Consider the following 12,090-nt stretch of genomic DNA (forward strand, 5'->3'; position numbering starts at 1 on the left):
TTACTCTTCCAAATGAATTTTGTTACTATTTTTTCTAGCTCTATAAAGTAGTTTTTTGGTAAATTACTTGGTATGGCACTAAATATATAATTTAATTTAGGTAAAATTGTCATTTTTATTATATTAGCTGGACCCGGCCACGAGCAATTGATAATTTTCCAATTAGTTAGATCTGACTTTATTTGTGTGAAAAGTGTTTTGTAGTTGTGGTCATACGGGTCCTCAGTTTGTTTTGGCAGGTAGATTCTCAAATATTTTATGATGTCTACAGTAACTTTAAATGGGATTTCTCTTTCTACTTCTTGCTGTTGAATTTCATTGGAAATATATAGGAATGGTAAGGATTTATTTGGGTTTATTTTATATCCTGCAAATTTGCCAAATTTATTCATTGTCTCAAGTAGTTTTTTACTTGATTCTCTAGGATTCTCTAAGTATATCATCATATCATCTGCAAAGAATGATATCTTGGTCTCTTCTTTGCCTGATTTGATTCCTTTGATTTCTTTTTCTTCTCTTATTGCTACTGCTAACATTTCTAGTACCAGATTGAATAAGAGGGTAATAGTGGACACCCTTGTTTCACCCCTGATCTTATGGGAAATGCTTCTAGTTTCTCCCCATTACATATAATACTTGCTGATGGCTTTAAATAGATGCTACATATTATTTTAAGGAAGGCTCCATTTATTCCTACACTTTCTAATGTTTTTAATAGGAATGGATGTTGTATTTTGTCAAAAAACTTTTCTGCATCTATTGAGATGATCATGGGGTTTCTGCTAGTTTTATTGTTGATATGATCAATTATACTGATGGTTTTCCTAATATTAAAACATCCTTGCATTCCTGGAATAAATCCTACCTGATCAAAGTGTGTTATTCTTGAGATAAGTTGCTGTAGTCTTTTTGCTGCTTTTTAATTTAGAATTTTTGCATCTATATTCATGAGGGAAATTGGTCTATAATTTTATTTCTCTGTTTTATCTCTTCCTGATTTAGATATCAATACCATATTTTTGTCATAAAAAGAATTTGGTAGGACTCCTTCTTCACTAATTTTCCCAAATAGTTTGTAGAGTATTCTAATCAATTGTTCTTTAAATGTTTGACAGAATCCACTAGTAAATCTGTCTGGCCCTGGAGATTTTTTCCTAGGGAGTTGACTGATGGCTTGTTCAATTTCTTTTTCTGAGATGGGGTTATTTAAGTAATTTAATTCCTTTTCAGTTAACCTGGGCAACTTGTATGTTTGTAAATATTCATCCATTTCGCTAAGATTGTGAAATTTATGTGCATACAATTGGGAAAAATAATTCCTAATTATTGTTTTGATTTCCTCTTCATTGGAGGTAGATTCACCCTTTTCATTTTTGATACTCATAATTTGGTTTTCTTCTTTCTTTTTTTATATCATATTGAATAAAAGTCTATCAATTTTGTTTTTTTTTTTTCATAAAACCAGCTCTAGGTTTTATGTATTAATTCAATAGTTTTCTTAATTTCAATTTTATTAGTCTCTCCTTTGGTTTTCAATATTTCTAATTTAGTATTTAATTGGGGATTTTGAATTTGTTCTTTTTCTAGGTTTTTCAATTGCATGCCCAATTCGTTGAGCTCCCTTTTCTCTAATTTAATCATGTATGCACTCAGGTATATAAAACTTCCCCTAAGAACTGCCTTTAATGCATCCCACAAATTTTGGTGTGTTGTCTCCTTATTATCATTCTCTTGAATGAAATTATTGATTGTTTCTATAATTTCTTGTTTGACCCACTCATTCTTTAGGATTAAATTTTTTAAATTCCAATTAGTTTTTAGTCTGTCTTTCCCTGGCCCTTTATTGCATATAATTTTTATTGCATCATGATCTGAGAAGGATGCATTTAATATTTCTGCCTTACTGCATAGAATTGTGAGGTTTTTATGTCCTAGAACGTGGTCAGTTTTTTAATATGTGCCATGAACCACTGAGAAGAATGTATATTCCTTTTTATTCCCATTCAGTTTTCTCCAGAGATCTATCATACCTATCCCCTCTAAAATCCTGTTCACCTTAACTTCTTTCTTGTTTATTTTGAGGTTGGATTTATCAAGTTCAGAGAGGGGGAGATTAAGGTCTCCCACTAGTATAGTTTTGCTATCTATTTCTTCCTCTAATTCATTTAACTTCTCCTCTAGGAATTTGGATGCTACACTACTTGGTGCATATATGTTAAGTAATGATATTGCTTCATTCCCGATGATGCCTTTTAACAGGATATAGTTTCCTTCCTTATCTCTTTTAATTAGGTCAATTTTTGCTTTTGCTTTATCTGAGATAAGGATTGCTATCCCTGCTTTTTTTTACTTTAGCTGAGGCATGATATATTTTACTCCAGCCTGTTACCTTTACTCTGTGTGTATCCCGCTGTTTCAGATGTATTTCTTGTAAACAGCATATTGTAGGATTGCGATTCCTAATCCATTCTGCTATCCATCTCTGCTTTATTGGAGAGTTCATTCCATTCACATTTACAGTCATTATTGTTATCTGTTTCTTTCCCTCCTTCCTTTTCGCACCCCTGTTAGTGTTCATATTTCCCCCCCTTCTCCTTTCCCTTCCTTAATAGTTTTCCTTTTGACCACCGCCTCCCTCAGTATTCCCTTATCAGCCCCCCTCCCTTTTTCTCCCCTTTCCCCTTACTTCTTCCCTCCCTACAAACCACTCCCACCCCCCTTTCATAACCCTTTCCCCCTCCTACTGCCTGTAGGATATTTTTATACTTAATGAAGTATGTTATTTCTTCTTCGCACCAAGTGTGAGAGGAACAAATCTCATGCGAAGCTCCTCTCCCTCCCCTCTTTCCCTCTAAAATGATACTTTTTGCATTTCTTCTCCATAGAATCCTATGCTTAACTGGTTGTTATTCCCTCCTTGTACTAGAACCAATCAGGGAAAAGCTCATATGATTCCTATCTCCCTCCCTTCTTTTCCTCTGCTATACAGTTTTTATGCCTCTTTGTGAGGCATAATTTACCCTTTTCCACTTCATTCATTCCCTTTCTTCCATTGCAGCCCCTTTGTAGCCCTTAATAAGATTTTTTTTAATTGTAGTTTTGTGTATTTTATACTCATACCCTCTACTTGTCTATAACCAGTTTGCTCTTATCAAATAGCAGGGTGTATGTGTGTTTCCCTTGTTTACCTTTCTAAGTCACTGTTGCATCTCATAATTGGAGGTTGAATTTTCCATTGAGTTCTGGCTTTTTTATCAAGAAGGTCTGGAACTCTGTTCTATCATTGAATGACCATCTCTTTTCCTGGAAGAATATGCTCATTCTCGCTGGGTAGGTGATCCTTGGTTGTAACCGGAGCTCTTTTGCCTTCTGGAAAATTGAATTCCACTGCCTCTGATCTTTCAGTGTAGAGTCTGCCAAATCCTGTGCAATCCTCACTGTGGACCCTTGATATTTGAATTGTTTCTTTCTGGCTGCTTGAAGCATTTTCCCTTTTATTTGGTAGTTCTGAAGTTTGGCCACAACATTTTGAGGACTTTTCAGTTTGGGATCTCTTTCAGCAGGTGTCTGGTGGATTCTTTCGATTTCTATTTTACCCTCAGGTTCTAGTATCTCAGGGCAGTTTTCCTTAACGAGCTCTTGGAGAATGTTGTTCAGGCTCATTTTTTCATCATGATTTTCTGGTAGGCCTATGATTCTCAGATTATCTCTCCTGGATCTGTTTTCCAAGTCAGTTATTTTTTCTTTGAGGTATTTTACCTCTTTTCCTAATTTTTCATTCTTGATGTTTTGCTTGGCTAATTCTTGGTTCCTCATAGAGTTATATGTTTCCATTTGGTTAATTCTGGTTTTTAGCAAATCATTTTCCTCAGTTAATTTTTGAAGCTCCTTTTCCATATCATACACATTTCTTTTTAGAGAGATATTTTCCTCATTATAATGTTTTTCTAATCCTGCTTTTGTTTCTAATTTCATTTTGAGAGAATTATTCATTTTGTCTTCTATCTCTCTCATTTTGTTTTCAAAGTTCCTTTTGATCTCATCTAGGAGAGCCTTCTGTGCTTGGGACCCATTCCCTGTTGAAGTTTCAGGTTTGGGTGTGGAGTCCACATTGTCTCCCTCTGAGTTTGGTTCCTCCCTCTGAGGACAGTAGGACTCTAGAGTCTTTGTAGTCTGCTTCCTACCCGTTTTGAGGCAGGGTCCTAGCCACACCCTTCCTCTAGGATCCCAAGCCTTTACTGTAGAGGGTTTTGCTTTGGGTCAAGAGTTACTATGTTTTCAGGGTCAGAGGGGGGGGTTTGGAGCAAGTGAGATTCACTCTGTCATCCTGGTCTTTGGAGGTCCTGAAAGGGGCTTTTTTTTTTTTAAATTTCTGCCCTATGTCTGCTGGAGTGTTTGCTGTCCAGGACAGGGGTCCCTGTATTTGCTTCTTACCTTGCTCTTTCCAGTCCCAGCCCTTTGGTGATAGGCCTAGTAGTGGCCCTTGTGGTTGGTGGGAAGACTTGCCCTTGGAGTTGATCAGGCCTGTTCCGGGCCTGCCTCTGTGTCTGCTGGCTGCGCTTTCCAGGCCTCACAGTAAAGCATTATTGAAATAAGCAAAGAGATGGCTAAATATAACTGTTTGGAGGATGGCATTCATTGGGATATACAAGTTATACAAAAAGAAAAAAACAAGAAGAGCCTTATTGCTTTATAGTCCCTTGTCATCTAACAATGTCAACCAGATGCTTGGAAAGGAGACGGTTCTAATAAAAAAAAAAAGTGGGGTGGGGAAAACAAAGCTTTTTGTTTCAATCCCTTTTGAAACATTTTCTAACATGTATGAAAAGCCAGCATGGGAAAATGAAGAGAAACTCACCTTGGAGACACATGGCAGCGTCTAATAATGTCTGTCTTTATCCGAGGAGTCTGCCTTGATTTCCTCATTTGTTAAGTAGAAAAAATGGTCTTACTCTACAGCTGAAAAGGTTTGTTTGTATGTGTGTGTGCATGTGCATGTGTGAGAGAGTGTATGTGTGTGTGTTTGAATAAGTCACAGTAAAAGTCCTGGATGTGCTTAACGTTTGAAATGATAACAAGGACATGTTTTGGAGGAGGTGTTAGAGCTCAATCCACACTTTGTTACCTGGAAACCTGATTTTGCTCTCTGGAAGAGAGTAGTTGTTGTTTTAACTGAGATTCAAAATGAGTAATTATGAGACTGTCAGGATTTTTTTTCTTGCTGGGTAGCCATCCAGGATGTACTGGGAAATGAGGAGAGTACAGAGAAGGGAGAGAACAGCTTTCAGACACCAAAGTATTTTTTTTTCCCCTTTAGGCCACATTTTATTTCATTTTGGTTGGTTGATTCGTTGGTTGGTTGTTTTGGCCATGCTTTAAGTAATTAGGGGAACAAACTTTTCAGTAGTGTTGTAAGCCACAACTGAAGCTAGCCTTTTTTTTTTCCTTTTTACCTTTTTTGATCCTGCATTTTAAAATCTCAGTCTTGATTTCAGTGATTGGTCTTCAGTAAAGTGAACAGAGCACTGAATCTGAAGTCAGTAAGACCTGAGTTCAAATCCAACCTCAAACACTTACTAGCTGTGTGGCCTTGGGCAAGTCACTTATCTTTGCCTTAGTTAATAAACACCTGTAAAATAGGGACAATAATAGCACCTACCTCCCAGGGTTGTGTGAAGATCAAATGAAATAATTGTAAAGCATTTAGCACAGTGCCTGGTATACAGTGTTATATGAATATTAGCTACTATTATTTATAAAATATAAATATATGTCGATATATATATATATATATACATATACATATATATGAATGAGTACTATATCGTTTAGGAAATCTATGTATAACAAATGTTTCTCACAAAGCTAGAGCTTTGCTTGTTTTATTTATTGCTGATTGCATCATATAGTGGAAAGAGAGCTGTCTTCAAAGAACCTGGAGGACTCGAGTTCAAATCATACCTTTTATATGTACTGGCTGTGTGATCATAGAAAAGAAATTTGTCCTAGGCATTCTCTAAAACTCTAGGTTGCAGAGGAGATATTGAACTATTAGAGGGAATATCTACATCCTGGAATTCTCCATATTAATGAAATCCCAGGTCTAGCCCATCTAAATTCCTCTGTGTCTGATATTTTTCTCTCCAGCAGGACCTTTAAGCATTAAAGGCATAAAGAGAGTGAAAGTTCTAGATAAATAACATGGTCGACCTTTGACAAAGATAGGCTCTTTGTCTGGGACATTCCATAGCTCCAGCTGAATTTCCTAGTTTTTCCTCCTCCTCCCAGGAAAATATGATCATAACCTTATTGCATTGTCTTTCCATTTTTATGGAATGGGAAGAATGGGTGCAGGTAGGAAACAGGATAGAAAGACACTGATATGTCAGTTTTTCTCCATTTATTTTCAAAATTCTTGGCACTGGATTTAAATAAAATTCAATTCTTTCCTTTTGAAATAGTATCACTTTTAACTTTCCTGCCCAAGGAAAGTACTGTCTGACTAGATTACTGCATATAAAGTCTTCATGTATTGTCTGTGTGTCCCCATTAGACAAAAAAAACCACACACAAAAACAATAAATGTTCTTTCTCCAGGCTCCTGTCCCATTTAAGGCATAAAGCACACAGCAGCTTGTTGAAAACTTTTCTTCTGGTTATCTTGGTCTATTTATATAAATTGTAAAAATGCTTCTATGAAATGCCTCCAAGACAAAGGGAATAATTTGCATAAGTGACTGAAGTTTTTTTGTCTTCAGAGAAGGGAAACTTGAAATGCCCCCTTAATCGTTTTCCCTTCCTTTCTCCTGTTCCAGTATCCGGCTGCCCTGATGAATCTTGGAGCCATTCTCCATCTCAACGGCCGGCTTCTCAAAGCTGAGGCCAACTACCTGCAGGCCCTCCAGCTGAAACCTGATGATGTCATCACCCGGTCCAACCTCCGCAAACTGTGGAACATCATGGAAAAACAGGGCTTAAAAACTTCGAAAACATGACCCAGGAGGCTAGGAATGTCTTCTCTGATTCTAAGCCGATTTAAGGGGAAAAAAAAAAAAACAAAAAACAAAAAAGGACTTCCAGGAACTCCCAATGGACCTCATGCTCAAGGGCAGTGGACATCATGGCTTCAAGGGAAGATCTAGTCTTGCTTTTGGCACCACAGTTATGCCAGAAAGGGAGATGGTGGGAGCCTCATGAAGGATTTAACTGTCATCCATCAAAAACAAATTAAATCAGAGCGCTTAAAGCCGAGTAATTCCAAAAAGGAATTGGAGTTAGAATTTTGCTGGTTTTCTATTGAAATTTTGAAAATGAGCTTGTTTCATCAGCACTGTGAGAGGATGTCCTGGCATCCATCCATCCACAGGAAGACAAAACAAATGGTTAAGAGAGTAATCTAAGGTATTTGTAGAGACTCTAATGAAAATTGAGATGAAATCCTAACCAATTTGCAGTCTGTCCAATTGCTGCTGTGTCTCTTCTTAGGGCAGGCTGCTTATCCAGCATTTCAGAGGCTTACAGAACTATTTTTTTTGATATATTAGGATCTGTCAGACTCTTGCAGTTCCTTCTTTACAAGTGTACATCATATTTTTTTATTTTGATGTCACTAGCTTCACTATTCTGAGCAGTGCTTGTTTTGTCTGTCCTAGAAACAATAAGCAATATATAGCTAATCATGCATCCCCCCTGCGGTTGTAATGGGGCAAAAGATATCACATGTCATACTTTTTTTTTTAATTTCAGTGGTAAACAAATTATTACCAACTTTTTCCCCCCCAAAAAATATTTTAGACCAGGCAGTGTGATGGGATTGTTATACTTTCTAAAAATTATTCTTAATTTTCAAAACCACTGTGTGATTTCCCCAGGTGAAATACAATAAAAAGTAAATAAACAAAACTACCCATTCAAAATTCAGCCTGAAGCAACAACTCAGTCACAGCAAAATTTACAAGTATTCTAATCACAAACTAACAAGCAGCTATTGGGGTGGGAGGGGATGGGGGTGGAAGGAATGTGCTTAGTACCTCCCAGAAGAGGTTGCTTTTTACAAAGTGATTAGACCAAGAGACTTGGGTAATGAGGGCTCCCAGTTGCATAGCATTTGGGACAGTGGGGTCTAATAGTTGTTTAGTTTTTGACTATATGACCAACAGCAATGCTGTTGCATCTTTGCAGCTTGGATTTATCCTATCAAGTTGTTATTACACTCTTCCTGAATGACTTTATAAAAGTAATTTATTTGGAGCTGCAGTATTGTGGAGCCATAGCCCGTAAGTTTCTAGGTCATTTGCCAAAGGCTCTCCTTTCTTCAGAAGCACCATCTTTCACTAGCAAATTTACCATTTCCTTTAATGACTTGTTGGTGACTACTGCGGTGCTAACTCCATAAGAGCTGTGGCTTTTAATGTGAAGTGTGGGAGATCATTGACAGATGCTCCCCACAAGTCGCATTTCTACTTTGATACTAAAACTCAACTTGGTAAAACATCATCCCATTACAAGTACTTCTTGGAGAAAGTACCTGTACAATGCTATATGTATTTATTTATTTATTATTTGACCAGAGTGAAAACAAAAAGAAATAATAAATAAAACCTTTTGTTAAGTAAGTTTTCTACAAATTAGACTAGATTTTTTTTCCTTTGCTTTATCTTTCACATTTCATTTTTATATGATTACTGCTAAAAGGGAAATGGGACATTCATACAACTTATTGTACATTGTCTCTAAACACCATATTTTTTAAAATTTCTTTTCTTTTTGTTTTTGACTAGGTAGGAGAGCACAGTAAGAGAAATCATTTTAATGTACTCTTCTTGTGGCATTATTTTTTCTTAAGCTTGGTAAGGCCAAATTGTATGAGCATTTTATGAATAGGGTTGCTATGAGGGCTCTTTCAAAGAATTATCCTGAAAAATATTGAGATAAAATGATCAAAAAATGAATGACTATCAAATCACAGTGTTTTCCTAATGAGGCATGGAAGCCCAAGGTAAAACTAAGATGGTGGGAAGAAATATATTTTTCTCCTGCCACTATTTCATCGTAATTTTTTTAAAGTGAATTTAATATGAAGATATGAATAAATTGAGTGTTTAACTGTGGTATTTATTTAAAATGGTTATTGAACTTTGGTGGCTTCCTGGTCATAACCCTTCACTGTCTTTTTTGTTCTTCCTTTCAAATTGTTGGTTCTTAAGAATGTCCATTGATCACCCACTAGAGTCACTCCAAGTTGACATAGCATCTGAGTAGCATTGTGGATTAGATCTGTGTCAAAAGATGTGAGGATATTTAAGAATGTCCCTGATGCTTTCCAGTTACAGGGCTGGGCTCAATAACTAACCAACTTTGGGGGAAAAGAAGTTAAAACATGATCAACAAATATGTGTCTCTGCTCAGGGATTTATGGTGGATTATTGCAGACAGTGCTAAAAATAAATAAATAAAGAGCACAAGACAAGTTTACTAAATTAAAATTTTATTTTTTGAGAAACTGTTATTTGTATAAATTATCAATATTTGTAGGCTTTCCTTTTGTAGAAATAATTGTTTTATGTGCCAGAAAAGAGAAATTCAATTTTGTTTTCAACAATAAAGCATTGATAACAAATATACTGTGTTGCAAACTTTTTGTCTATTGTAATCATGTAAGATATATGTTCATTTTAGCATACCTCATTGAGAAAAGTGTATTGGTTTATTGAAAACTCCTAATTTAGATTCCTGACTCCCAGTTTCTTCCCTGTCTTATCCATTTCCTCACAACAACCAGAATTGCCTTCCTTAAGCACAAATCTGACCATGTCTTTCCCCCACTCAAAAACTTTCAGTTATTACCTATTGCCCCTGGGATAAAAAGCCAAATCTTCTGTTTGGCATTTGAAGCTCTTTACAATTTGGCTCTAGTCTGTCTTTCCAAACTGATGACATATATTACTCCACTTCATATTATCTGTGTTCCAACCAAACTGGTCTATTTTTTTTCACCAGATTTGACATCTCCCCTCACCCTTCCATGTCTCTGCAAAAGCTATCCCCCATTCCTGAAATGCCCCCTCTCCCTAATATTCTTCAACTCTGTTTCTTGGAATCTTTAGTTGACTTCAAGGCTCAGCTGCCTCCTACAACAAGCCTTTTCTGATTTCTCTGCATCCTCAAATTAGCACACATAGCCTTATCTATTTATGCATTTTTCTTCTTGGTACGGTAATAGTTTAATATTACCACAAATACATGTTCTTTTGAGTTCTTATAGCTATTATGCATTCCTTGAGCAAAGGTTATTATCGTTCTGCTCAAAGTACCATAATTTTTAAAAGGAAGTGATATTGGAGTTTTCCCTAGGAGAATTATAGCTATTAAAGGAGAGTGTTAGCTATTTGAGGATAGGGACTTTTGGGGAGGGGAGTGTCTGTCTCAGTACATATTATGTAGTACATAATAGGTAATTACTGTCAGTTGGATAAGGCTCAATTCAGGAACCAAATGGAGTTTCATTATGATGAAAGACACAAAAATGATACAGCATCCCAATTTGACCAAGATACCTAACCCCAATCTTCCATGCCCCCTCAAACCCCTATAATTTTGTTGAACTAGCATTCTGGGAAATGGCATCAGGAGAACCACTTGAGCCAAGGCCTTCTGTTTTATGCCATTCTATCAATTGCCATATTTGTGATATAGGTATAGGACATTTCACAATGACCTGGAGGTTGTGTCCACAAAGGGAGGAGCCACATTTTGTAGCAGGAAACCATGGATTAGGGAACATGAGGAGGTTTGATGAGGATGCTAAGTATCCTGGCTAAGGAAGTAAGAATCATCTTTTGTACATGCATAGAATCAGATAGAGTTGCTACATGGAGCTCCACCTAGGTAACTTCCTCTATGACATGTTGGTTGGTTAGTTGTTTGTTTGCTTAGTGGGTTCTTGTCCTTCGTTCTTGAAGAAAACCAAAGTGACCTCACTATGTTGGAATGAAGGTATGGTGTCCAGCTGTGGCTGATCAGACCTGTATGAGCTCTGAAACGTATGCTACAGGTTGGACACAGGTAAGCCATATGAACCTTTGGAACAGAGATGTCTCTAAATTTGCACATCTCACATTTCATTTGAGCTACTGCAATTCTGCTTTGCTCATAGAGAACAGTGCCTTTTTTGATGTGGGCATGCCATGCTGGAAGGACCTTTGCTAATATCTTCCATGACAAACAACATTGGGACCAGGAGTCCAAAGGTCAAGGTTAAATCATTACTCTACCACAAACTTTGTAGTTTTTAAGAAGTCACTTTAATGTACCTATTTCTTTCACCTAAAAATGGTGCCTAGAACCATATTATGGAAAGAACCTTAGAATAAATTGAGAGAGAGGAAAAAAGAAAATGAGAGAGAAAAAAATGAGAAATATAGGAGATCAAGAAAAAGAGAGAAACAGAGAGAAAGAGTGATTAAGACAGAGAAAGAAATAGTGTTCTAAAGAAAGGGAGCAATGGAGAGATAATGAGATAGAGGCAGTTATAGAGAGAGGAAAGGGAAAATTAGAGAAAATTATTAAGCACTTGCTATGTGCTTTATGCTGAAGTTACATATAGAAAAGCTAGATAGTTTGTGCTCTCAAGTGGCTCCCATTCTAATAGGAAGGGATAATATATACAGGAAGTTTTTGCTGCAATTAAAATGGGAAAATCCGTGATTCTTTGCATCTATAGTAACAAAACATATGGCAATGTATCTTTGTATATAATGCAATTTCCATTGATCCAATGGAATCTGTTGAACCATTTCACAGTGCCAATGAGTTTCTTTTCCAAGTCTTTAGCAGCTGTGGCTGCTAAGGAGACAGGGTGGGTGCAGATGCCAATTTCTATCTCCACAAGAATTGATTCTCTTGCATTTGGTCCACAACTTATTCAGTCTTTCAATGATATTAGCTCCAACTATCACCATTAAGACCCCTTTGCACTGACACTTCATTTTTCTCTTGGTTATACAAATGGAAAGAGTCAATGTGGCATAGGGATGAGTGAGTAGAGAATTAGCCTTGTAGCCAAGAAGACCTGTGTTCAACTTTGGTTTC

General features: G+C 36.6%; 1 protein-coding gene across 3 annotated transcripts in view; it reads left to right on the forward strand.

Annotated features, from left to right (window-relative positions):
- Window positions 1-9,623, forward strand: part of TMTC2 (transmembrane O-mannosyltransferase targeting cadherins 2) — a 570,414-nt gene extending 560,791 nt beyond the window's left edge. For all 3 annotated transcript variants that reach the window (XM_069095096.1, XM_069095099.1, XM_069095097.1), the window contains one exon: window positions 6,816-9,623. In XM_069095096.1, the coding sequence (XP_068951197.1) occupies window positions 6,816-6,995 (180 nt within the window). In that variant the 3' untranslated portion in view covers window positions 6,996-9,623. The remainder of the gene's footprint in view (window positions 1-6,815) is intronic.
- Window positions 9,624-12,090: the final 2,467 nt, after the last annotated feature.

Source organism: Petaurus breviceps, unplaced genomic scaffold (genome assembly GCF_028583685.1).
Source record: "Petaurus breviceps papuanus isolate PSGF00001 unplaced genomic scaffold, PetGlider_PUasm1.0 225, whole genome shotgun sequence".
Taxonomy (NCBI): Eukaryota; Metazoa; Chordata; class Mammalia; order Diprotodontia; family Petauridae; genus Petaurus; species Petaurus breviceps.